The sequence below is a fragment of the Hippopotamus amphibius genome, chromosome 2 (genome assembly GCF_030028045.1).
Source record: "Hippopotamus amphibius kiboko isolate mHipAmp2 chromosome 2, mHipAmp2.hap2, whole genome shotgun sequence".
In the NCBI taxonomy this organism is placed as follows: Eukaryota; Metazoa; Chordata; class Mammalia; order Artiodactyla; family Hippopotamidae; genus Hippopotamus; species Hippopotamus amphibius.
The window spans coordinates 143,511,815-143,537,610 of NC_080187.1; the positions used below are offsets into that span (position 1 = coordinate 143,511,815).

The window sequence follows — 25,796 nt, forward strand, 5'->3', positions numbered from 1 at the left end:
TACTGATAAGGGGTTAATACACAGAATATATAGAGAACTCCTAAAACAACACACATACACACACTCAAAACCTGATTCAAAAATGAGCAAAGGACTTGAATAGACATTTCTCCAAAAAAGATATGTGAATGGCCAATAAGCACATGAAAAGATACTTAACATCACTAATTAGGCAAATGCACTAGGGAAATGCAAATCAAAATTACCATGAGATACCACCTCACACCCATCAGGATGACTACTGTCAAAAATACAGAAAACAAAGTGTTCGGTGAGGATGTGGAGAAACTGGAACCCTTGTGCACTATTGGTGGGATTGTAAAATGGTAAAGCCACTGTGGAAAACACTATGTAAGCTCCTCATAAAATTAAAAATAGAATTACCACGTGACCCAGCAATTCCACTTTAGGGTATATATCCAAAAGAATTAAAAGCAGTCTCAGACTTCCCTGGTGGTGCAGTGGTTAGGAATCCACCTGCCAGTGCAGGGGACACGGGTTCAATCCCTGGTCTGGGAAGATCTCACATGCTGCAGAGCAACTAAGCCCGTGTGCCACAACTACTGAGCCCATGTGCCACAACCACTGAAGCCTGTGCACCTACAGCCTGTGCTCCACTACAAGAAAAGCCACTGAACTGAGAAGCCCATGCACCACAACAGAGCCCCACTCGCCACATCTAGAGAAAGCCTGCACAGAGCAACTAGACCCAATGAAGCCAAATAAAATAAAAATAAAAATTTTTAAATTTTAAAAAAAGCAGTATCAAAGAGATGTTTGTAAACCCATGTTCATAACAGCATTATTCATAACAGCTAAAACATGAATGCAACCCAAGTGTCCATCAACCAATGAATGAATAAAGAAAATGTGGTGTACACATACAATGGAATATTACTCAGGCCTAAAAAGGAAGGAAATTCTGCAATATGTTACAGCATGGATGAAGCTTGAGAACATTATGCTAAGTGAAATATGATCCCACTTATATTAGGTACTTAGAATAGTCAAGAGCACAAAGACAGACAGCAGGTATAATGATGGTTGCCAGGGGCTGGGGAGAACAGGGAGTTATTAACAGCTGTAGAGTTTCAGATTTACAAGATGAAAAGAGATGGGAATGGATGGTGATGATGGCTGCACAAAAATGTGAATGTTTTAATACCACTGAACTGTACACTTAAAAATGGTTAAGACAGGAGCAGTGTGAGGAAGAGGCGAGAGCGACCCCTGGATCGGCGAAAGCCCACGCGCCACTGCATCCCTGTGTCCAGCGCGTACGTCCAGCCGCCGTCGCCACCATGCCCAAGAGAAAGGCTGAAGGGGATGCTAAAGGAGATAAAGCCAAGGCGAAGGACGAACCACAGAGAAGATCTGCAAGGTTATCTGCTAAACCCGCTCCTCCAAAGCCAGAGCCCAAGCCTAAAAAGGCCCCTGCAAAGAAGGGAGAGAAGGTACCCAAAGGGAAAAAGGGGAAGGCTGATGCTGGCAAGGATGGGAATAACCCTGCAGAAAATGGAGATGCCAAAACAGACCAGGCACAGAAAGCTGAAGGTGCTGGAGATGCCAAGTGAAGTGTGTGCATTTTTGATAACTGCGTACTTCTGGCGACTGTACAGTTTGAAATACTATTTTTTATCAAGTTTTATAAAAATGCAGAACTTTGTTTTACTTTTTTTTTTTAAGCTATGTTGTTAGCACACATAACACTTCATTGTTGTTTTTTGGGGGAAGGGCACATGTCACTAATAGTTTGTCTCCAAAGTTGGATTGACGTGGGGGAAAAACACCTTTCCCGTCTAGTTTTGAGAGACTTCCTCTTGGTTCCCAGGAAGGAGGGATTCCTTGATGTTGACACAGTAGCCATCTTGGCACAAATGCCTTGTGGTATGGGAAAACTAAAATTAGTTTTTATGTCCTCTTCTCCGTCTCCACCTTCAGCATAGACTTGACTCCCTTAAACCTAGAGACCTGTTGGAACCTGACCCCCAAAGATTGGTTACTAGTATGTCAGGCAATCTAGACTTTCCCGTGTCACCATTGAGATGGCATCCCTCAAAAGAGCAGTGGTTCCTTTTTTAGACTGTGGATCTTCAGATTGATACTTCTGCCATTTTCATTTCCATTTCCTGAAAGTCAGGGTCGGCTTGTTAAAAGTTGTTAAACAACATGCTAAATGTGAAATGTCAACCCTCACTCTAAACTTTCCCTATTCAGAGCATCACATGAAGACTTCATTGGGTTTTATAGTGGCTTTCTGATTTTGGTAGTCCATTGAAAAAGGGAGTTTGAAAGTTGTTGTATACTGTTAACGATTGTCTGCCCGTGTCCTGCCTGAAATACCATGATTGTTTATGAAAAGTATCTTTAATAAAGCTGGATACAGTTTGGCTTGGGAAAAAAAAATGGTTAAGACAGTAAATTTCTTGTTATGTGTATTTTAACTCAGTAAGAAAAAAAGAAATTACTATCAATAAGAGGATATATAACTTGAGGTATAATTCATACAGTGGAATACAACAGAAATGAATCGACTGCACAGCACAATAGATGAATCATACAGTGCTGATAAAAAAAAACAGGACATAAAAGAACATACACAGGATGATTCTATTTACCTAAAGTTCAAAAGCAGACAAATTATACTGTATAAAGATAAATACAAGAAATGGTATGATTCAAAATGAAAACAGGCAAATGAATAACCAAAGAGATGACCTCTAGTGGTTCCCAATCTTCGCACTACCTCAAAATCAACTGGGGTGGGGTGGGGCAGCTTTAAAAATCTAACCACATCTAGGTTCCACACCCCTAAGTTCTGATTTCATTAAGTCCGAGATGCCGGCCTTAGGCATCCAGTTCCAAATCTCCAGGGGTGGGTGGGTGGGGGTGGGGGTGTGTCTGTCTGTTTCCCCAAGCCCTTGGCAGTGAAAGCACAGAGTCCTAACCACTGGACCACTTGGGAGTTCCTCCAGGTGTTTCTAATGTGAGGGCAAAGCTGAGGATGCTGCCTGCTCTAAGGTGGAACAAGAGGGCTGTGATAGGGCCAAATGTGGGGCCTCTGGGGTGCTGGCAATGGTTTTCCTTGACCTGGGTGGGGGGAGTTTCAGGGGTGTTAGCTTCATAATTTTTCACTCTACTGTACCTTTATTTTATGCCCTTATCTACATATGTCAGCTTTTCTCTTTCTCCACAGCGTACACGTAGGTGTTCCAGGACCCACAGCTCACAGTCCTTACTTGGAGTTGTTTATCTACAAAGTACTCCACACAGCAGGGCCGATCCAAGCTGGTCGTGTCCTTGTGGCCAAGCTGTCCATATTTACCTAAAGTGAAATGAGCCGCTTTGCCATCCTCTCCACTGGACCTTGTGGCTTTTCCCCTCCAGGAAGAAAAACCAGCCCACTGACCAAAGTGCTGGGCTTAAGCCACCACCCTGCTGGTGTCTGCTCTGTGAATTCAGGAGACCAGCACCATAGAGCCTCCAGGACCAGGCAGTTCCACAGGTCCCCAAGAGGCAAGATGCTCCTCCAGGCTCCCCACTCCTAAGCTCAGATGTTCAGAGCAGAGATTTTCATTTTATCTTTTTCTCTACTCAGTGCCAGACCAAAAGATGTTTCATAACTGCTGGCTAAATATTCCCTTAAGACAAATACTTTTTCAGAAAGGTAGACAGAAGATATTGATATCTCCTACTTCTCTCTTGTCTGGTCTCTGCCCCTCTGAGTATGCCTAGATCTGTTCCAGAGAAGGGAGTGACAGCTTTTCAGTCCCAGTGGTCAGGCCGAGGCCCCTGCTTCCACTTCTCTGCATAGCTGTTGTCACCTGCTCTCTACTCCCAGGTCTTTCCTTCCCTTGGTTTAAGCATCACAAAAGCAAACCCTTTACTTACCCCAGCCCCAGGTGTAGAGCTCCCCCGTTCCTGCAACCAAAAGGACAGTAAGGGGCTGTGGCCACCACTCTTTGACTAGGCACTTGTCCAGCTTGGCCTGCCACAACCCACAGCCAGTACATTATGGTCATCAAGAGATTTGCTTGGCATAGCATAACATATTCCCTCTAACAACTGTCTAGTCACATTCGGGGTGACAAAGGATCCAAACTGAAAAAGTTCACCTTCCTATATGCCAACTGATTGGCCTGAAACTCACAGGTACTGAGTTCAGGGGTCTTAGAAGCAGGACTGGGCAGGCCTTGCTATCAGATGAAACGCTGGCAACTCTAGCCTCCCTCCAGAAGGAAGAAACTTCAGGGCCTGACAGGCTGGGGAGCCACTGTTAAAGCCCCGTGGGAGTGTACCAACTGAGGCAGCTACTCAGTACATGTCAAAAACTCTTAAAATGGTAGTTGTTTAGGTGACTACACCCTTTCTGCAGCCACCAGCTAGAGCGTGGGTTGGAGGGGCTTCCTGCTCCGTCATGAACCAGCCCATCCAGCCCCACTTACTTGTCACCACTGCTGTGTGCCGGGATCCACAGCTGGCCTTGACTGCATCTGAGCCCAGGGGGAGATCCAATAAAGCTGGGAAGGGCTGGACAGTTATGAAGGGGGCGGAGGCTCCATCCTCACCCCCGGCTGCTCTTTTCACTTCAGAACCATTTTCATTCAGTCCTGAGGCTTCAGAGAAGCAATGAGTGATGATGATTATGATGGTGAACACGTAACTGAGCACTGATCTAAACCTCATTCATATTCTAACTCGCTCACTACAACAGCTGAAGCATTTGCTCTAGCTCCAAAGTCATTGCTGCCAACCCCACGTTCCCCGGGAAGTGCTGGAGTTGACAGGTTTGTGGGGCATGTAGTGCTGACACTGGCATCAGCCTTGACATGCTCCCTCTTATAAGGGGCTTAGAGTCCTTCAGTGTGTGCTGGGGTTCCAAGGATGTGCCATACCCCTTCTGGGCACTGTAGCTCTCAGGCCAGCATGTGGCCAGGAGTCAAGAATGACAGATGTGTGGAAATCAAGAATTGATTCTCACCAACAGACCTGTGGTTGCCAAGGAGGAGGGGGAGTGGGGGAGGGATGGACTGGGAGTTTGGGATTACCAGATGTAAACTATTACATATAAAATGGATAAACAAGGACCTACTGTACAGCACAGAGAACTATATCAATATCCTGTAATAAACCATAATGGTAAAGAATTTGAAAAAGAATATATATATGTATGTATAAACTGAATCACTTTGCCATACAGCAGAAATTAACACAATATTGTAAATCAACTACACTTCAAAAAAAAAAAAAAAAAACAAAGAATTGACCCTCACCTTCTCCTGTCGTCGTCTTTCCATCCTCCGCCAGACTCTTGGTGGGCAAGGCCAGCTGCCCTGATTCATTCCAGCCCCAGATATAAATATCCCCCATCTCTGAAAGAGAGATAAAGGGGCCCCATTAAACAGACCGTGATCACCCCCTCCACCTCCTAAGCCCCTGCATCCATCCAGACTCCCCTATACCCCACTAGCTCCCTAGAGACAACTCCTGCCTGCCCTGCCCAAGTCAGCACTCCAGGCAGTGTTTCCCTCAGGCCCCAGCAGCTTCCTTGTCTCAATAGGCCCCTTTCCCCTTAAATACCTTCAGGTCACCCTATTCTTAAAGGAAGTCTCTTACTGGATCTTCCTCTCCACTTTCACTTTTTCCTTTTGTTGTTAAATTGCACCCCCAACCACCCACACACGCAATTTGGAAATGTGTCGCTGGAAGTTTCCCAGTGGTCTTTTTTTCACATCCACTGAGCCTAGGCCCCTTTCTTCAGCCTTAGCCATCACTGGTCCTGCTGAAGACCTTTTTAAAAAATGTTTCTTTTTAATTGAGGTAGCATTGGTTTATAACATTATATAAGTTTCACGTATACAACATTATTCTTCTGTCTGCACTACAGCGCACTCATCACCAAGAGATTAGTTTCCATCTGTCACCATACAGTTGACTCCCTTTACCCATTACACCCTCCCGTCCCCCTCCCCCAAAGGCCTCTGGAAGCACTCATGTTCCTTGCTCCCCACAACACTATAGTTTGTTGGTTGGAGCAACAGCCCTAATGCTGAAATTTTACTAACGATAGTAGGTAACTTTTATCAAGTGTTTAAACTGTGCCAGTGTTTTAAGCACAATATCCTCATTTCATCTGAGAGGAAACTTGAGGCACAGAGAGGTTAGGTGCTCTACCCAAGATCACGAGGAGCAGTGATGATTTGAACCTGGGAGGTCTGGTCTGAAGCATCTGCACTCCAACCACACTACACCAAATTCCTTTTGGACCTTAGTGCAAGACTTCCCATCGGGCTCACTTTCCAGCCCTCTGTTCTCTTCCCTCCAGCCCAGTAGGTCTCAAGCCTGGCTGCCAACCCAGGCCCATGACATGAGAATATGGAGGGGACAATAGAGGCATAGGTAGTTTTTAAAGACCCCTGGTGAAACCGTGCCCCACAGAGTTAACAGAAGCTGAAAAGGAATAGAAATTCTTGACCTTATAGAACAACAGATGAGAGAACAGCATGTTAAAACACCTTTGCTTGTTAAGTGTTTTCACTGATTGTTTTGTTATTTTTCTTTTTTCTCTTTAATTGCATACCTTCCCAGCTTCTTGTAACTCAGTTTTTGTTTTTTTTTTTACAGGAACTTGCAGTCAGCTCCTGCTCAGTGAAAGCCAGCTGGGGATTAGTTGGGACCACTGACCCTAAAACTAGGCCGGTGCAGATGTCCAACGGATGGCCTTGTGATTCAGAGGGCTGGAAAAATCCACCCTCAGATCATGCTAAGCACCTCTTTTTGTTTGTTTTTGGCCTTGCTGTGAGGCTTGTGGGATCTTAGTTCCCTGACCAGGGACTGAACCAGGGCCCCTACAGTAAAGCACCAAGTCCTAATCACTGGACGGCCAGGGAAGTCCCAAAGCGCCTCCATTTTGAATATGCAGAAGCACGTGACTGCATATTCAGATACGCCTGCTCAGAACACTGATTACCTCACCTTCTTCCCAACCTCCAATCATCTTTCTCCACGCCTAAACCACCCTGCTTACCCCATCAATACCCCAACCCCCTTCAGGGAGGCAGATCTGAGACTTATCCTCCCATTTCCTCACTTGGCTGCCTTGTGAATAAACTTTCTTGGCTGTAAACCTTGGCGTCACAGCGCCTGGCTTGCTGCGTGTCAGGACCTGGTCAGCAACAATATAAGTGGTGGTCAGAGCCCCAGATGCAGATCCTTGCAAAGATCATCCGCTCCCAGCCCCACCCAACAGCCTAGAAGCCAGCTGCCCCTGGATCACCTACCAGAGTGGTGACCACAGTTTCACGTGGACTCCTCATTCTGCTCCTTGGTCACCAGCCATGGCACCCCCAGAGCTCACACTCACCATCCTCCTCCTCCCTGTGGGCATCTAAATGCCCACTGTGTGCCACACATCACAGCCCCCTGGGCAATTGCTGCCTTTCATCTCCATTCTCCTTAGCTCGGCTGCCCCTCACCCCTTCATTCTTCTTTGGGTAGTATTTTAGAAAGACAGCCCTGGCTGGAAGCAGATGGATGAGAGGAGTAGTGACACCAGTAACAGAAGACAGGAAACAATTGCAACAGTCCGGGTGTGAAGCGGGTGATGGTGGCAGAGGGGCTGAATCTGAGAGGCATTTGGGAGTCACGAATGACTGGGTTGAGTGATGCAGGAGGAGCTTGGAAGGAGGCCTGAGTAGGCCATCCATCAAACTGTGAGAAAAGGAGGAAGGTCTGGAGCCTATGAGAACTTGAGCTGGTTTTGGAAAAGCACTAGGTCACTCACCACTCACACACACAGAGTGCCAGCCACCTGCGGCCACCTCAGCCATGGGTAGGCCCTGCAGCGCCTCCAAAAGCTTCGGCTCCGGCTCTGCCTCCAGAGTCCCGTGGCCCAGCTGTCCGTGCCTGAGCAAGGGAGACTCCAGTCAGCTACAGTTACACCAAGGGGGTCTCCCCCCGGCCCCCCCGCTTCCTTCCCCAAGCCCTCTCTCCTGCCCCCTGTACGCTCACCTCCCAAACCCAACCACACTTACCTGCCCCACCCCCATCCCCGCAAAAGCCCGGCAGGCCCACCTGGCCAAGCCCCACTCACCTGCCCTCGCCCCAGGAGAACACCTGGCCCGCCGCGTCCAGCAGCAACGCGTGCTCGGCGCCCAGCTCCAGCCGGCGCGCCCGCAGCGTGGGGCCCAGAGGTCGGTAGAAAGGCGGCCGCGGGCTCACGTAGGCGCGAGCACAGGGCAGCAGCGGCAGCCGCCCATCCTGGGTCTCACTGCCGCCCGGTCCGTCTTCCCGCTCGGCGTCCGGCACCGTCTGGGCCCAGAGGGGCTCCCCGCGCAGCGCCGAACCGGGCGCCCAGGCCTGCAGCTCCGCCCCGGGTCCCGGCCCCGCGCGCAGCACCACCAGGAGCTCCTCCGACGCCCACGCGTCCCTGCAGCCGCCCGCCGCGCCGCCCGCCGAGCCGGAGAGCTCCACCTGGCCTCCACCTGCGGGGTCGCAGAGCCGGCTGGGGAGGGGGACGGGGCGGGGCACGCACCCAGGGCCGGGGCCGGGATGGGGACGGAAGGGGGCGCTCACGGGTCACGAAGGCGGTGTAGCTCCAGCTCGCGCTCACACGGCAGATGTCCAGGCCCGCGCCCGGCGCCCTCAGCGGTTCCGGGCTGTGTACCCGGCGCCCGCGCCCGGAGCCCAGCGCCTGCCCGAATCCGCAGAAACCGAAGCCGAACCAGGCCCCGCGACGCTCCTCGGTCATGCCCGGCAGCGCACTCTGCTAGCTGCGACCTGGCCGGGGCGACCGACGGGTTGCAGCGTTAAGGCTAGAACTCGGAGAGATTCTTCCAGATGAGCCCTTGTGGGCCACGGCAGCTGCCTTACCTGTAATGTGGGGGAAATGCCATCCTCCTAACCACGGAGGCAGACGATGTGCCTTCCGCCAACGTTCGCTGAGCGGGAGGAAGATTCTGAGCTGTCTAGAGTGGGGCACTTTCCCTGGCCTCCCTTTTGACTCAAGCAAGTTCACTGTCCCACGAAGCGGGCACGAGGTATTCAAGTAGCCTCTCCCTTAGGCGCTGGACTAGGATCTGAGTCCCTCCCACTCCAAATTTCCAATGTCAGGTACGTTATCCCATATAATCTTGGGAATTAGAATTTGTCCCCATTTGACAGCGGAGACAACCAGAGAAAGTAACCCTTACTCAATCACATAGCTTAGGACTGAGAGCAGCAGAAGGCTGAACTCAAGGCCCATCATTTCCAAAGACAGTGCTCTTCCCACCAGTGCCCTGTCCGGGTTAGGACCAGTTCCAGGGTTCACATGTTTGCCTCTGCAGCTAGCAGTGACTGTGTCCTTAGCCAATTTACTTAAGCTCTCTCATTCCAATTCAGTTTCTTCAGTTTTACAAAGCTGGGGAGTAGGGGAGGTGATGTTTGTACCTACCTTGTAGGAACAAATGCAAATAAAAGTTTCAAGTGCTGGCGCATACCGTGGTAAACACGTGGTATCAGTTTATTAAATCCAGTACTTAGAATTGATTAAAACGACAAATGCATTTTCAGAAACCTGTATTAAAAACAACTTCACCAGAAACTCATCTAGTCATTTATTCGTCCCACACGCATTTATTGATTCCTTACTGTAAGCCAATGAGAAGGCCCTCTGCTTCCAAAGGAGCTCACGCATAAATGGGGAGACAGACGCACAGTCGAGTGGCACAGAAAGGCCACTTTCCCCATACAGCATGTTCGGCTTGATCAGAGCTTTTAAGTCAGAACCTGGGTCTCTCTTTTACCGGGCCTGGGCTCCTATCTCCCTCCGGGTCCAATCCTGGCCCTAGGAGGTCTTGACCCTGTGCCCTCCACCCTCAGGAAGCTCCTTCCGATGGGCAGTCTCGAGGGAGGAAAGGCCAGGGGGAAGGGCGGCCACCCGGGAATGGGTCGCTAGCCAGCCCAGGACCTACCTGGCTGGAAGTAAGTTTGAAGGGCCGCGCCGCGAGCGAGGCGCCCATTGGCTGCCGCAGCATCCCCGGGGCCAATCGCCAGCGAGGGTGGTGACGTCACGGCGCGGGAAGGGCGGGCACTTGACTTGCTCACCTGGGTGGGGGCAATCCCCGCCGCATCCTGTCCAATCCCAGCTGGATCGAACCTGTCCCGAGGACTACGCTAGGCCGCTGCGGCCTCGCGCGGGAAGTGGGCCAATCCTCCGGCGGGCGTGGGCTCGAGGCAGAGGTTGGACCAGACGGTCTCGTCCCCAGCAGGCACGCGCGGGGCCGCGCGCGGAGCCCGTATTAGAAGCACTTGGGGGGGCACTCAAAAAGAACTAAGGGGTTGGCGACGAGCGACCCCAGTGACGGGTTCCGCTGGTCACGCCTCCCAGTCTGGGGCGGCGGCAGCTCGCTACTGGACACGCGCGGGTCTGATGCCTAACAAGCTGCGGCCCTATTAGGCGTGCGACGGAAAGCTTTTACCTTCTATTGGCTCGGAATCTGTCACTTATCTCCGTTGAGCCAATGAGCGCCAAGTTGGGCTTAGTCCGCGCCGCGGAGACCGGAAACAGGCTCTCAGGGAGCATCCGCCCCAGCAGGTGCGGGATGCCCGCGGCGGCCCGGGTTTAGCTCCAACGTGGCTCAGCTACTGGAGCTTCCCTCAGGGTTTTCGCAGCCCCAGATCCCGAGCTCTGCCTGACTGGAGGTCACTGAGAACGCTCAATACAAAGGCAAAAGTACTGAAGGGCCTAAAGCATTTATTTCCACGGGACTGGATACTTTATTGATTTGCTTCCGAGGTTTACCCTTTGACCCTCTAACAGAAATAAGAAGCAACTCAGCGGCCCCTGGGGATGGGAATCCATTGGATTCCTTCCGTAGAGGTGGCTGTGCTGCTGTGAACCTGCCCCACCCCCACCCATCCACGCCCACCTCCTGCTCCACACTCTGGCCCACAGCCAGCCCTCCCTGCCCACTGACAGGGCACATATTAAGTTCCACACACTTTTATTCGGGGATCAGGGATGGACCTGCTAGCAGGTTCAGGTGATGCTCACAGCTTGTGAGGCTGCTTGCTGCATTCTTCCCAATGCCAGGAATCCACAGGCTAAGTTAGGACGAGCCTTCCCCATTCCCAGGTGTCTAAGGAGTACAGGAAAAGTGCCCTGCTGCGTGAGGCTGGAGGCAGTGCTGGCAGAGCAGGGCCGTGAACTTGGTCCCTGACTCAGAACAGGGGCCGTCAAAGGGCAGCTGGGGAGGAGAGGCCAGGGTGTTTGGCAATCCAGCCCCCACCGGCCAAAGCCACATCTGTCCTCGCTCCCTGTGCTGCCACAGGTGGCAAGTGCGAGAGACAGGCCCTCACTTTCCGTCCTGGCTGGGTTTGATAAGCCCATATTCCACTGCTTTCCCCAGACAAGCTGCAGCAGCCCTTGTGACGGGGCTCTCCTTGCCCTTAGCCAGCACTGACAGGATCTCCAGCACCTCGCTCTCCATCAGGGTGCTGGCAATCTCGCTCGAGGCCTCCACCATGTTCAACACCACCACCGCACCCCGGTGCTGCAGCTCCTGGTTGGGGCTCAGAAGCAGGGCTTGCAGGATCTCCAGCCAGTGTGTAGTCTGCAGGAAACGGCAGCATGACCACCAAGCAGCAGGGAACCCTGCCAGGGAACACCCCCGCACACCCTGGACCTGCCCTCCACCAACCAACCGCCACCAGGCTGGGGGTTCCCGGTCCACCTCCCCTGCCCCACCGAGAAGAGGCCCTGACCACTTGGGGGATGCGGGTGCAGAGCGAGGGCCGCATGGAGGTGAGCATGGCCAGGCCCCCGGCGGCCGCCCGCCGTAGCAGCTCATCGTCCTCTCCACTGTACAGCACCAGCAGCTTCAACCGGTCATTGCCCGTGGCTTCAAAGAGGTCCTGCACCTGTGGTCAGAGGAGGGGAGTGGACCAGGTCAGCTGGGGCAAAGCCCAGCCAGAGACAGGTACTTCTGCGTGCCCGCCTGCCATGTCTGCCTGGACCAACCCTCACCTCCTTGCTCATGGCCAGGTTACACATGCACTCTGTGGCTGCCCGGCGGATCATCTCATGCTCCTCAAACATGTAGCCCTCGATCATGGGCACAGCTTTCTCCTTCAGGATCTTCTGCCTGTGGGGCCAAGGCTGGCGGGGTCAGCATCATCAGGGCATTTGCATCCGTCACCCCCACCCCCGTTTCCCTCTAAAATCAAGCCCTGGGCCAAGGATTTCCCTGGGGCAGTATCCAAAGACCCCATGGCACCCGATATGCACCCACCAGGCAATGGTTTCCAGCCTTCTAACCAGGCCCAGGAGAGCGCACGGCACCGTGGAGAATGCTCTGAAGTAGGAGTTCAGAGGCCCGGGCGGCGATGATGGCAGTGCTAACACCTACCATCTGAGCACTCACCCTGACCCAGCACTTAATCCTTACCACAGCCCTACCATGAAGGTGTAGGTGCGATTATCATTCCTATTTTGCAGAAGAGGAGGAGACTAAGACTGAGTAGTGAGTGACATGCCCAAGGCCGTAATTAGCAATTACAGCTAATGACGTATTGCTTGGGCACATTGCTAGGAGCCAGGCACCTATGTAGTAAATGCTTTTACATGTATTTTCTCACTTAATCCTCCTCACCGCTACTCCATGAGGTAGGTACTATAACCATCCCATTATCACAGAGGGGGACACTGAGGCACAGTGGGGTTACGTTATTACTTGTGATGTTACACACTGATAACCAGTGAAGTCAGGATTTGAACCCAGGCAGTCTGACTCCAGGGCCTGCATGGTCATCACCCAGTTTCTTGCCCTCTCACAGAACACTGCACAAGTCACGCTTCTTGGCCTGTCTCCTCAGCTGTATAATGCAGAGGAGTCACCGTGAGCAGCAAATAAGCGAGTGACTGAGGAGTGCTTTCCAACCTGTAAAGTGCTTTCCCAGGGATGGTCTAAACCACGATGCCCTGCCCAGGCCCAACATCCCAAGGGACCTTACCGGAGCCTCTCGCTGATCCCTGCCAGATTCGTGAGAGCCATGAGCGCCTCGAAGTTCTGAAGGCCAGAGCAGTTGAGGTGCAAGAGGGAGACGAGGGGCCGGACCACCTCGTAGATCTGTGATATGCACCCACCTGTCAGGGCTACACACCCCAGCTCCCCTGACCCCGCTGGCCCTGTAGATGGGAGTCCGGCCCCTGAAAGAAGGCCGCCCTTCCCACCCCCGGGGCTCAGCAAAGCTGACACTTCCCCAAGGAGGAGCCAAAGCCCAGGTCAAAGGCCATCAGGGCCCAGTGAGGGGGTGGAGGACAGGCCAGCGCTGAGGCAGAAGACACACACCCGCTCGCCGGGGAAGGTCATCTCTGGGTTGGAGGTGATGGTGAGCTTGGCGAGAGCCTGGGCTGCCTTTGTCTGCCCCACGTCAGTGCCTTCCAGGGCCAGCGGGAGCAGAGCCTGTAGGGACAAGCCCATCAGTGTCCAAGATGTGCCCAGGAACATAAGGCCCAAACCACAAGGCCCTGACGCCCTGACTGTGCTACCCTCACCTTTCCCCCAACTCTCTCCCCAGGCTTGGTGATACTCCCACCCATGCCCTGTCACCTCTCTGAAGCCTCCCAGCAAGCTACCCAATGCTTCCCGAAACACCTATTAAGGGCTAGACGTGGATTGTGCTGGGCACCAGAGCCAGGAGGTCAATGACACAAGCGAGAGGAGAAGAGCACAGGACCCTAATAGGCACAAAGTCTGGGGCTCTGAAGCCCCCTTCAGCATCAGTCACTCAGCAGAAAGACTTTCCTGCTAGTCGATAATAATACTTCGCCCCACACCTAACACTGATCTCTGGTGTAGCAGCCGCTGAGTCATGCCTTGGAGACCATCGGGAAGGAGTCTGTAAGCCCGCTTACCTTGCCCCCTCCCTGAGCAACCACGATGCCGCGGTCCTCGACCTCTTCCACCAAAGCCAGGAAGACCCTGCGGGGAGAAAGCCAAGCTAGGCTGACGGACCTGGGCTCTGGCAGGCAGACCCTCTGCTCCTGGGCTCAGCAGAGGAAAGCGGCCAAGTGGGTGGTTCCCCGGCTCCTAAGGGCCCACAGCACCAGGACCTGCTCCCCCTGCAGCTCCATCAGCAGCCTGGAGGCTGAAGGGCTGGGGCAGGTCTGGTGTGGCCGGGGCGGGCGCACCTGGACAGCAGCTCCCTGCAGGAACTGGTCAGCACAGGGCTCTCGGTTTTCACCATGCACGTCATGGCCGACACAACGCCGGCTGCCAGCAGCTTCCTCACCCGGGCCCGCACGAAACTCGGTTTGTCCTGGGGAAGGAGACAGCTTAGCAGAAGGGCCTTGGCTGATCAGGCAGGGAAAGGAACACCCACCTCACAGCATGAATGGCTGAACATGTAAACAAAGGGGAAAAACCCCACTTAAACAGAGGGCTCACCTGCTGTGGATGCCTCGGGGCAACTGGCCCCCGTGACGCGGAGGCCCCCACGCCCCTCTGCTAGAGCGGCCCCTCACCTTGGGGTGCTGCTCGGGCACGTGCTGCTTGGCATACTTGGCCAGCTCCACCATCTTGGGGTCCGGCTCCTCGTAGTCGTAGCTGTTGGTGCAGTTCACCAGTGCCGAGGCCACCGCAAAGAGCACTGACCTCTCCTCGGACTGCCGGGGGCAGAGGGGTTGTCAGCCGGCCATCCTGGCGGCGGAGCGGCACTGGGATCAGCGCCACCCGACTCCCAATTCCACCCTCAGCTGGACCACTTGGGCCCCAGGATGAACCCGAGAATCTCCCAGGCCCCAGGGTGGCTGCAGACTTTGGGAGCCCACACACCTGACCTCCCAGCTCCTCCTAAGAGATCGTCCTTTCCGACCCCACTGGTGCAGGTCACTATGCCCAGGCCACACAGACCGGCCACTTGGGCTACCAGCCCCCTTCCTCTGGGGTTAACAAAAGCCACTGGCCAAGGCCTGCCGAGAAAGCCCCATAAGCTCTAATCCTACAGAGTGCAGGAGTGAAGAGCGCAGGAACGCATGGAGCTACCTTGCTAAGCTGGAACAGAGCCCTCAGGGCAGCCTCATCCCCCACAAACTCTTCCTTCACGTCAGCATCGAAGGTGAGGTAGGCCAGGCCCTCCACCGCCCAGCGCCGAGTGCCCACATCCATCTGGTCATTGCACAGCCACCTGGGAGCATGCAGGGCACTGATGACATCAGAACAGGGGGGACAGGAGGGGCACACCAGGACCAAGGGGGAAAAGCCAGGGGCTGGGGCCTCCCCGCCATACACAGAAGCAGTTCACGTGGCAGCACAGGAGGAGGGAGGGCAGGGCAGGGAAGAGGCCCTGCCCTCCTCTCCTGAGGTCTGGCTGATAGGTGGGGAGCCACGGCAGTGCTAAACGACTCACTTTCGACACTGTTTGGCCAGTTTGAGAGTGGAGCCTTCAGCAAACTGCTTCATGCTAAAGTCAGTCCCTCCGGCCGAGCCGAGCTTACAGAGTCCCTGGAAGAAAAGGCAAGAACCAGCTGGGGTGGGCAAGAACCAGGGCTCCTCCACGGCTGGGGTGGGCTCCCCTCCGGGCACCCTGCCAGGCTCTCTGGAAGCCATGCACACGCCCACCAGGCTACCACTGGGAACACTGGGCAGCAAAGTCACCTATGGGGTGGCCACACGACACAGCATCTGGTAGAGACGGACACACTGACCACTGTGCTGGCCTGGGCCTCAACCCCTCCCAACCTACACTGGGATTTGCTCTGTTCCTTTCCATGTCATATAAGGAAGTTCTTTACAGGTGGAGCTAAGATCTGTGTGGGGAGAAGACAGGTGCCTCAGCCCAGGCCAGGATCCTCACAGGATGGAGAAACCCCAGACTAAATGCCCCAAAGAGGAGCACCAGCTTCCTCAAGGTGCAGGGCTGCGACAGGCTCACGGCGGCCAGGTGGTCCCCAAACCACCAGCTCCTGGGGCCGCCTGCCGGTCCAGCTCATCCACACAGCCCTCTGACCTGCCTGATCCAGTGTGTCCTCCATCGTCTCCTCCTGGAGCAGCTCCCACCACCCGCAGGGGGCAGCCCCGGCTGCCCTGTATCCTCCCTGTACAAGGCTCACTTCCCTGACCTGACCACGAGCCCTGTGGTAGGAGCCAGGGCCCCTGCCTCTGGCCTTGACAAGGCCCTGCACATCCCATATTTTCACCTAGTGTGTGCAGGGGCGACACCCTGAGACATCAGCCAGCCCGGGACCCCTGCCTGGCTGCCTGCTTGCCCAGCCCAGGCCCGCCCATCTCACCACCAGCGCCCGGATGCGGATGCTGTCCTTCTCGCTGCGCTTATACAGGTCCTTCAGCAGTGAGACGCCATTGGCCATAATGAACGAGGCCCGCTTGGCCTTGCCGGCCGCGTGGATCAGGGCCTCCACGGCGACCAGCTGCTCCTCCTCCTGCTCTGAGGCGCACAGAGCGATCACGCTCTCCATGACGCCGTTCAGCTCCAGGGCCCGGTTGCCAGCATCACATGGGCCCTGCAGGAGGCAGGACACGGTCTGGATGGCCCGCAGCTTCCCAGCCGGCCCTCGGCCCTCAAACCAGCTCCTGAGGGGTACAGGGTGGCAGCGGTCACACCAAAGTCAGCATAAAGAGACTCACCTTCCCTCCCTACCCCTCCACTGGCCAAGCATCTGCACTACTTGGGCAGCAACAGCAAGAAAAGCTGCCAGGAATTCCCTGGCGGTCCAGTGGTTGGGATTCTGGGCTTTCACGGCCAGGGGCCTGGTCAGGGAACTAAGGAGACTAGGACATCCTCTGGACGGCAGTCGCCAGCGTTCTTTATCGAGGTTTTCATTCCAGCCTCCCCTGACGACTTGCCACCTAACGTAGGTCACTCTCACTCACACCACCCTGTTTGTCTCCTTCCGTGTACTAAGATCTGAACTTGTGCTGCTTATTTCATGACGTGTCCTCCATTAACCTTCTCCTAGCTGTGAGCTCCTTAAGAGTGAGGACTGTGATGCCGTACCACTGTGTCAGAACGGACACACCGTAAGTGCTCGGTGAACACTATGTGCCTGAGGACATCTGTTGCAGGAGAGGAGAATTGATTTGAGAAAGAAAGTCCCTGGGAAGGTCACTCTGGAACAAGAAATGGCCCTTGGGACTGCTCTGTCTGACCCCCACTAATCCTCCCCACGGCTGCCCTCCTTGTGGGAAACCTTTCACTGCTATCCCTCTCCAAACGCTCAGAGCTCTCGCCGGAACTCTGGCTATAGGACGGTTCCCTTACTTGATGTAGTTTTCGCAGAGTCGGTGGAAATTCTCCCTCTCGGCATCACACTTGAGGTCATCGAAGAGCTTGCTGAGGAGGATGGAGGCGCTCATGCGGCTGTTTGCTGTCACCATGAGCTCCCCGGGGGCGTCCTGCATGGAGCCCCCCACCTCCAGAATCTTTTTCAGACCTGAAAAAACACCCTATTTAGACAGCAGAACATGAGTTCCGACACCTATGGGCAAAGGGAAGAAGTTTCCTGGGAGATGCATGGAAAGGCAGGACCACTCGTGCAGACAGAGTGCAGAGAGGCTCAGAGAATCTGTCTGGCTGATGCGTTGCCAACAGGGGCAGATGTGGGGTCAGGGAAGGACCTCAGAAGTAAGGTCTGCATGCTGGCCCTGCCCGTGGGGCCGAATGCTCTGGGGCTTAGAGGTTCCTCATCTGTAAAACTGAAGGGGAAAATAACACCCATGCCACGTAGGAATATTGGGATAACAAGAAAAGACGAGTACCCAACAGATGTGCTCGTGCTGGGGCTCTGCCAGCTTTTCCTTATTTATCTTTTAGGGGAAAAGAGAAGTAGGAACTTATATATTAAACTTCAAGATTTTTTTCTCTGTGTATAGAAGTAACACACACTCACTGAAAAAATACAGATACAGAAAGCTGACCCGACCTCCCCGTTAACCTGCCCATGGGCCTGTTCAATGTGCGAGCACACGTACGCAGCTGAAGGGTCCAACGTTCCCTAAGGGCACAGCGCAGGCTGCATGCACTTCAGTGCAAACACACGCTGGGTGCAATCGCTCCTGGGGACAACCAGGCCCAGCTACCCAAGCAAGATGCAATACATATGCTTGGTTTCTCTATTTATCTATCTACCTATCTGTCTGTCTGTCTATCTACCTATCTATCTATCTATCTACCTACTTACTTATATGCTGTGCTGTGAGGCTTGTGGGATCTTAGTTTCCCGATAGGGATTGAACCCAGGCCCTCAGCAGTGAAAGCGTGGAGTCCCAACCACTGGACCACCAGGGAATTCCCTTTCTCTCTCTTTTTAAAACTCTATCACCTACCTTGGTCGATAACCCAGAGGGTGAGGCTGTTGTTGGGGTCCTTAGGAGACTTCCGGGGCACCTCTTTAACCAGGAGGGTCAGGGCATTGTCTCGGCCTTGGCCCGAGACCCCCACTGCAGTCAGTAGCTCCAAGAGGTCACCGACGAGCACCTTCAGCTCCCGGGCGGGATCTGGCAGCAAGACGACATTAGTGGGCTCTGCAGTGGCCCAGCCCTGTCTGACCCTAAACGTCACTGGCAGGCGGGGGGACCCGCACCCTCGCTGCTGGTTTCCAGCCCATGCCAGAGGTGCCCTGGCTCCTTAGGACTTGGAGTAAGATACTGTCAGCACGTCGTATTCCTCAACAAGCTGCAGCTGCAGCCGGCCCGGCTGGCCCAGCCCCTTCCCTTCCGCGAGAGCCACACCCACAGGACACACACCTGCTTCCACTCACCCACGGTGATGGCGCCTTCTTTGCCACGGAAGCCCTTCCTGACGCCTTCCTTGAGGGCATCAAACATAACCTGCAGCAGGTGGCAGGCAGCCAGGGACACGGCCTGGTTTTCCGCGCCCAGGATGGAGACCACCCGCCGAGTTCCCAGCACGCTCAGGGTCGCCACTGTCTGGGTGGGAAAGAGGTGGACAGAGCGTCCAGTTGGTGAAGGGCAGCCACAGAGGTCCCTCACTGTGGGGGTCAGAGAGGGCGGCCAGAGGGGAGAAAACGTGTGGGCAGGAAGAGCAGCTCCCCGTGAAAGCAAAATGGGCCCGCCTGAGGGTAAGGCGGGGGTAATGACGGGATTATCTTGTCGGAAGGGCTTCCTAAAGAAAACATTCCAAGGGACTCTCCCCCCCCCTCTCCCCTCAGCTCCAAATCAGAGAAGACAAGGAATACTATGGCCCTGAGAGCAGCTCCTCTGGTTCGTGTCTCCCCGGGAAGGAGAAACGTAAGTCTGGACAAAGCTGTCTGACTACCAGGCCCAGGGATACCTAGTTCCTCCCTGATACCAACCCTGAGGTTCCCTCTACACCCCGGGGATGTGGACACACATGGAACGAACCTCAACGACTCTCCGCCCATTTCTGAGCTGGAAAAACCCTTGAGGTCGACCTGGGTCCATCCCTACTCACAACACGGATGGGCAGGAAGGCTGGAGGAGGCAGGCGGAACTCACATGGCTTTACCATTCTTGGTTGTGGGAGGCCCAGACACAGAGCTCGATCTTGGCCCAAAGAGCTTTCATAGAATACTTCACATTTCCACCCCTGAGCTAGGAACTGTGGGCTCCTCTAAAAACAACCAAGGGTCAAGTCCCTGTTCCCTGGGTCCAGCCAGCTCAGGCAAGAGCCAGAGCACAGACTTCGTGACACCAGCCCGGGGCAGGGCTGTCCTTGCTGAACTATCTGTGCAGGACACCCACAGTCTACACTGCGGACCATCTCAGGGTCCTGTCCTACTGTCTCGATGGTAAAGATGCTACGGGTCACATCACCGACCACATCACGCACTGTGAGGAGCCCTGTCCAAGGGAAATGCCAGCTTGATAATCAGGGAAGGACAGGCGCCCTGTTCTTCACAAGCAGCTTGCTTTTACCACATGGACAGTGAGGGGACCAGTGAACAGCTGTCTCTGCGATCGGCTGCAGGAGGGTCGAGGCCCACATCTGTGAACCCACCCAACCCAAGTGCTCAGGACATCAGTGGGCTGCTTTTGCTCTTTCCTGGCCTTTGCCCCAGATCACGTTGGTCTTTCTGTGTCATTTTAACCTTGCTTCTCGTTACGTATCTCCTTATACTTTGCCTTGTAAGATGAGAGGTGGGAGAGTGGATGGACAGACAGACTGAGGCAGTAACTAGACCCTGTGCCCCACTCACCCGTGACTGGTGCTCAGAGCAAATGCCGACTAGCGTGCGCAGGGCCGCCAACATCAGGTCGGGCTCTCCCGTGTCCAGCAGGCGCTGCAAGAGCGGAACCCCGTTGCTCCGGAAGATCTTCTCAGCTCCAGCATCCTCCCGGGCCAGCACTACCAGGTTCTGAGACGCCTGAGTCAAAGGAAGCACATCATAACGTGAACACTTCACACAGCATGGGACGGGGGAGCAGATGCCCTGAGCTCTGGACCTCACTGCTTCCACTCAGCAGCTGAGTGACCTCAGCCATAAACTTAACTTCTCTGAGCTTCAGCTTCCTCCTCTGTAAGCAGAGGAAAGAGCTTGCTCTTAGAGTTGATGGTTAGAGTAAATGGAGTCCTGAGTCCCTGGCAAAGCCTAAAGGGCAGAGACAGTGCTTCAGTCACCCCTGTACACCCACTCCTGGCACAGGACCTGAGCACCGACAAGGTGCTCCGGGAATACGGTTCCCTCTCCTTAGCTCACACTGAGGCCCCAGGCCCTCTGAGCTCCCGCCCAGGCTCTGTGAGCCCAGCTGCCCAGTCTAAGCAGTGATGTGCAGCAGACCAGGCCAGGAGGGGCTTCCAGGGCCGATAGCACACAGGGAGGGATGGGTCCCTTGAACTAGGAGAGCTCAGCCCCCACCTGCATAGTTCTATACCTTTTGCTTTTTCTCAGTGCCTTTTTCTTGTGGGTCCAATAGTATCTGAAACATCTGCTCCACTTTGGCATCCATTGAGGACATGTATCTCACCTATGACAAACCAGCAAAGCATGGGAGAAATCGCCTCTCTTGGCCAGAGACAACATATTCCCTCCTTGCTCTCTCCACCTCCTCCCAGGGCCTGGTCCCTGACTCTGGGAGGCACAGCAAGGACGACTGGGCTTAGGCCTCACACCAAGCTACCTTGGGCAGGAAGAGACTCGCCTGGCAGCTTCTCCCAAACTCCCCACAGCTATTTTCTTCTCTGAGCTACTTCCCACTTGGGCAGCAGGGGTGGCACCAATGCTGAAGGCAGTGCCATTCAGAACGGATGGCGTCCTGTTAGCCACGAGGCAAGCCACTCCCCGGGGGGGCATGTACATTGTGGCAGCCCAGGTGCACCACCTGTGGCACTGAACCAGCATTTATACCTCCTGCAAGGGAGCCAGCAGGTCATGAGGTAGCTGCTGACACTCCTTTTAGGTCAAGGATTCCCTTTTTGATGATTTTTTGAAATAATCTGAATGACCAAGCTCATCCTAGGCCCTCTTCCTCCCCAGAGTCCTGGGCGTGGATAGCAGCACATGCCAGCATGTGTGCCACTCCCCACTTCCCCTTTTGCAACCATGGCAGACATGCCTAATCAGTCATAACACATTTTTCTCCTAGGCCCAGGCGACCTGCTTCCTAACCATTCTCAACACAGGGCTCTAGGCAGCCCCTGAGGATCAAACAGAACTGACACTGAGAGGAAAATAATTTGCTTTTCCAGGTCTCACCCTTTTGATAAGGTGTTTGCCATCATATTACTTGCTTCCACTAGGTCAGCATTTTAATACCAAGTTATCTGGTTAATGCAAGCTTGATGATAGTTCATGACAATCGTTAGGTTCTTTTCTCCTAAATTAATTTTTAAATATATGTATCACACAATGTCTCTATTTTAAAAAAACAACCAGATGAAGCCAAATCTCTTTTGAAAAGCCCCCTCAATCCCATTCCTTTCCCTAGCAGTCACACTGCCATCATTTTGATGTGTGTCTTTTAAAATATTTTTCTTTGTGTTTACACATCCAAGTGTACCCATGGAAAAAACATGGTATTATTTTGGGTGCATATGTGGGAGGTTGTTTTAACACAAATGGTATCACACTACATGTGTTTTTATAGATTTTGCATTTTTTTTTTACTTAAGTCAGCTTTCCATGTCCATACGTGTTGATCTGCCTACCCTCAGTAACCACAATGTAGGAGTCTATAGTAAGGACGTCACCCCGTTTATTTAGCCATTCCCCTATTGCTGGGCATTTAGGCAAGTTCCAATTTTTCATTACTACAAACAAGGCTGAAGCAAACACACACACACCTGTTTGTGTACGTGAGCAGGGCTCCTTCTAGGGGAAATAGCAAGAAGTAAACACACTGAATCACAGGACAAGCTCATTTAAAATTTTAAGCTATGTTAAAGGACCCTCCAAAGGAGCTGTACCAATTTACATCCCCTCCAGCAGTCATGAAGGAACCCAGGTTCCTCCCCCAACCTCACCCCTTAAGTGTCTGTCTCCCTCCTTGAGGCAATGTGTACAAACTTTAAATGTTTGCCAAAGAGAATAGCATCTTACTCTTCTTTTCGTTTGCTATTTTGTAACCGCTGGCAAGGCTGAGCATCATTCTGTCAGGTCATTTGCCATCAGTATCCCCTTTCCAGAGAAGTGTGTTTATACTTTTGATCAAGATTCATTTACCAGGGCGGCCCCTTTACCACTGGCAATGCCTCGCTCTCTCAGCTACTCACATACCTTCTCCTGAATCTGGCCTGCGATGTTCCGCAGGGCCTCCTGGAAAACTTTGTTCTTGGGCTCCAGGCTCACACATCTCTGCAGGTCAAGGACAGCCTGGTCAAGGCGGCCCAGCTTCTCTAGGGCTTGACTTCGCCGGTAAAGTGCTTTGACATCCCCACCATCCTTTTCAATGGCTGAGCACAAACAGGAGCTCTGTCAGCACCCATGAGGCCACCATGTCCAGGCAAGAGCAGTAGGGAAAGATCTCGAGGGCCAGAGGAAGGTGGGGGGACGGATGTGGGGCTCAGGACTTCAGCCTCAGAAAAGGTGAGGGTAGCTGCAGAAAAGGACATGCCCGGGGAAGTGGGAAAGAAAGAAGGCAGATGTGTTTCAGGGGTGAAAGGAGGAGGAGAAAGTGACGGTGCAGCGGTCCTAGAATCCTTGCCCACCGCAGAAGCCCCACAGCTCCACACAAGGGCCCACATTCCTCTACCTGCGGACGCCTCCGTTTCCGCTTTGCCGTAATCTTCCTGGAAGATAAAGAATAGAGCCTGTGAGGCTGCTCATCGCCTTTTTTGGGCACAACTGGGCAACAGAGTTGTTCCCCTGAGTCACCAGATTCCCCCATCACCTAGAGACCCAGAAGACGTGTAACAAGTGCGGGTGGCCCGAGAAGGTGAATACCCAGTCAGGGCCCAAGCAGCGACGAGGTGGGCAAACAATGGCGGGCAGGCCAGGGGAAGAGCAGCCGGCTCCCTCCCTCACCAGCTTGAGGTGGCAGGCGGCCCGGTTCCGGTGCAGAATGGCCTGGTCCTGGGGCGTTGCGCCCAGATTCAGGGCTTGGGTGTAGGCCGTCAAGGCGCCTTCGTAGTCCCCGCATTTGAACATCTCGTTGCCATCCTTCCGCAGCTGTTCTACTGAGCTGGCCTGTGGAGGGAAAGGATGGAAACGTCCGAGGTGGGCTCAGGGTGAGCCGGGGAGCTAGGGGCAGAGGAGTCTGAGGGTCGCGGGCGCGTCCCATGGAGGGCCAAGACTAAGGGAGGAGGAGGCCCGGGAATGGTCAGAGCAGGTGCGAAATGGTTACGGCGCGGGGAGATGGGTACGCACCCCGGCGCCATGGGGCCGGGGCTCTGGGGTCCCTGGACCACTCACGGTCATCTCGCGCCACACGTCCGGGCGCGCGCAGGCGCAGTCTCTGGAGAGGGGTGGGTCTAGGCTCGGGAATCCGCCGTAGACTGCCCCGCCCCCGTCTTGCGTCAGAGGGGTGTCAGGGAAGGGGCGGGGCCAAGACGAGAGCGTGCCGCGGGGAAAGGCGGGGCGTTCGGCCCGGGTCCGTAGGCACCGAGAAGCCCCGGGTGCGCTTAGTCTGTTCCCGCCGCGACCTGTAGGGGGCGTGCGGCGGAGGACCCAGGGGGAAGCCCGTGGCTGCTCCGGCCCCGGCCTCGGCCCCGGCCCCGACCGCGGCAGAAATGCACGAGGTCTGCAGTCATCAGGGCCACGAGCAGCAGGCTGTAAAAGCCCAGCGCTAGGAGCGGGCCCGGGCCCCTGTGGGAGGGGGGAGAGTATCAGGATGCTGGCCCCAGCCTTGCTCTCGCTGCTGCAGCCTGTGGGATACAGAACCCCCACCCAGAAAAGTGTAGAATTTGCAAATACAAATTCAGGGAGTTCACAGGTACCCTGAAGCCATCCATGGGCAGATTCAGGATTGAAAACGCCGACTATAACACGTGGAATCCAAACTACAAGATCCTCGCAGTACTGACACCCGTTCCTCCCCACCCACCACACAACACCTACAGTCACTCCCTGTCACCTGCTTTCACAGCCCCCTGAACTTATCCTTCACAGATTTGTTTGTAATCATGTATTTATGTGATTTTATGGTTGAGATCTGTCGTCCACTAGTCTGCAAGCTACAAGCCTCTCACCCCAGAAATTAGGAACAGAGCCCCAGATACTGGAACACCCTGTCAGTGTTCCAGTGGCTCTGGGGCTGGAGTTCTCACCTGAAGATGGGAGGAGGCGGAAGGGCAGACAGATTGACCTGGTACAAAGCCTCAAATTCAGCGCGAGTGCAGCAGGAGCCCCCTGCAGCCTGCAGGTGGCAACAGAAGGCTTCCTCCGGGGTATCAGAGAGCCGAGGACAGAAGAAACCCGGGTAGCGATGGCCATCAGCATCCCAGGTGGTCTGGCACAAGTGGGGGTGGTGGGCCAAAGCTGAAGGGAGGGGCAAGGGGGCTGGAGACAGACAAGAATGATCTACCCACACCCCCCTTCCACCCCTTTGGGAGAGTAAAAGGGATTAACCATTATCCGAGGGGCAGGTTTCCTTCCTTCCCACCAGCTCCCCAGAGTAGCCTATACCCTGCCAAAAGAGTAGGGTATGGGGCAGGGGGGAGCAGAGGAGAGTGCTGTACCTGAGAGAGAGGTCGGCTGGGCAAGTGTCATCCAGCTGAATAGCAGCAGTAGCCTCACCAACAGGCCTGTCAGCAAAGGGCCTGGTCTCCTCTGGAAGCCCATGAGAGGTCACCTTCACCTTGGCCCTGGTCCTCGAAAGCCCAACAGCTCTATTTTAAGCCATGACTGCAGGACAGTAAGAAAATAAAAATCAAAGCCCCAAAGCACCATGAACACAAACCTGAAACTTCTCTGTCACAGACCTTTAGAGAGAGAGGAAAGTGACTAAGTTTCTGTCTCCTGTTGGACAATGTGGGGATTGTGGCTCCAAGCTGCCTAAGGTTCTCTGAGCTGAAGGGGAAAAGGCTCAGAAGGCTAGAGCACCGAATGAAAGAGAAGTTGAGCTATTAGCCTGAAGAACAGACAAGCATGTAGAACCAAATGTGTTTCTCTCCACCCACTCTTGACTTTCAGGCTGCCGTGGAAGCCATGGGAATTCTGATTGTTCCATTTCAGGCCCCAGAGACCTCAGTTCCAGCCTTCGGAGCTTCCCTCTCTAACTTCTGCATCATGGCAACCACCAAGACTAGCTGAAAAGCAAGGGCGAGTGCTCTCGTTAACTTCTCCCTGGAGCCCTCATTGGCCCCAGCTACCAGCCAGAGTATAAAAGCTATCAATCTGATTGGAGTATACTTAGTAACCAGCCAACCCCATTTCACAA

General features: G+C 54.1%; 3 protein-coding genes across 9 annotated transcripts in view; 1 reads left to right on the forward strand and 2 right to left on the reverse strand.

Annotated features, from left to right (window-relative positions):
* The window catches only part of RCCD1 (RCC1 domain containing 1), a 53,664-nt gene extending 42,790 nt beyond the window's left edge, over nucleotides 1-10,874 (reverse strand). For 2 of the 5 annotated variants that reach the window (XM_057719949.1, XM_057719952.1), the window contains exons 1-6: nucleotides 8,575-10,874; nucleotides 8,093-8,483; nucleotides 7,784-7,905; nucleotides 5,274-5,372; nucleotides 4,446-4,616; nucleotides 3,892-3,921 (exon numbers count right to left, since the gene is read on the reverse strand). In XM_057719949.1, coding sequence (XP_057575932.1) covers nucleotides 3,892-3,921; nucleotides 4,446-4,616; nucleotides 5,274-5,372; nucleotides 7,784-7,905; nucleotides 8,093-8,483; nucleotides 8,575-8,749 — 988 coding nt within the window. In that variant the 5' untranslated portion in view covers nucleotides 8,750-10,874. Of the gene's footprint in view, nucleotides 1-2,307; nucleotides 3,326-3,891; nucleotides 3,922-4,445; nucleotides 4,617-5,273; nucleotides 5,373-7,783; nucleotides 7,906-8,092; nucleotides 8,484-8,574 lie in introns of those variants that run through there. The other 3 variants (XM_057719951.1, XM_057719950.1, XM_057719953.1) reach the window with 3 other exon arrangements.
* On the forward strand, nucleotides 1,206-1,758 carry LOC130843993 (non-histone chromosomal protein HMG-17-like). The gene has a single exon (XM_057719962.1). The coding sequence runs from the start codon at nucleotides 1,302-1,304 to the stop codon at nucleotides 1,572-1,574; it is 273 nt and encodes a 90-aa protein (XP_057575945.1). The 5' UTR covers nucleotides 1,206-1,301; the 3' UTR covers nucleotides 1,575-1,758.
* Nucleotides 10,875-10,971: 97 nt separating the features above from the next.
* On the reverse strand, nucleotides 10,972-25,250 carry UNC45A (unc-45 myosin chaperone A). Of its 3 annotated transcripts, none has more exons than XM_057719936.1 (22): nucleotides 25,096-25,250; nucleotides 24,685-24,916; nucleotides 23,786-24,223; nucleotides 23,444-23,605; nucleotides 23,172-23,208; nucleotides 22,697-22,872; nucleotides 20,856-20,948; nucleotides 20,180-20,347; nucleotides 18,761-18,929; nucleotides 18,327-18,497; nucleotides 17,263-17,434; nucleotides 16,274-16,574; nucleotides 15,391-15,485; nucleotides 15,027-15,168; nucleotides 14,507-14,647; nucleotides 14,174-14,301; nucleotides 13,898-13,964; nucleotides 13,332-13,445; nucleotides 12,994-13,109; nucleotides 12,008-12,125; nucleotides 11,746-11,901; nucleotides 10,972-11,594 (listed from the first exon to the last, which is right to left on the reverse strand). In XM_057719936.1, exons 3-22 carry the CDS (start codon nucleotides 23,834-23,836, stop codon nucleotides 11,337-11,339), a joined length of 2,835 nt encoding a protein of 944 aa, XP_057575919.1. In that variant the 5' UTR covers nucleotides 23,837-24,223; nucleotides 24,685-24,916; nucleotides 25,096-25,250; the 3' UTR covers nucleotides 10,972-11,336. The 3 variants fall into 3 exon arrangements, with proteins under 3 accessions (XP_057575919.1, XP_057575920.1, XP_057575921.1); XM_057719937.1 differs by having other exon boundaries at nucleotides 23,831-24,223; nucleotides 25,096-25,246; XM_057719938.1 differs by lacking the exons at nucleotides 22,697-22,872; nucleotides 23,172-23,208; nucleotides 23,444-23,605; ... (1 more) ...; nucleotides 24,685-24,916; nucleotides 25,096-25,250 and adding an exon at nucleotides 22,264-22,618.
* Between the last annotated feature and the right edge of the window lie 546 nt (nucleotides 25,251-25,796).

Excerpts from the sequence above, each read along its gene's own strand:
- UNC45A (XM_057719936.1), bottom strand. The coding sequence starts at position 23,836 with ATGACCGTGAGTGGTCCAGGGACCCCAGAGCCCCGGCCCCATGGCGCC. Across the intron at positions 23,209-23,443 it reads CCGCCTGCCACCTCAAGCTG|GAAGATTACGGCAAAGCGGA; the intron begins GTGAGGGAGGGA and ends TTTATCTTCCAG. Across the intron at positions 17,435-18,326 it reads CCTCTGGGTTATCGACCAAG|GTCTGAAAAAGATTCTGGAG; the intron begins GTAGGTGATAGA and ends GTGTTTTTTCAG.
- LOC130843993 (XM_057719962.1), top strand. The coding sequence starts at position 1,302 with ATGCCCAAGAGAAAGGCTGAAGGGGATGCTAAAGGAGATAAAGCCAAG.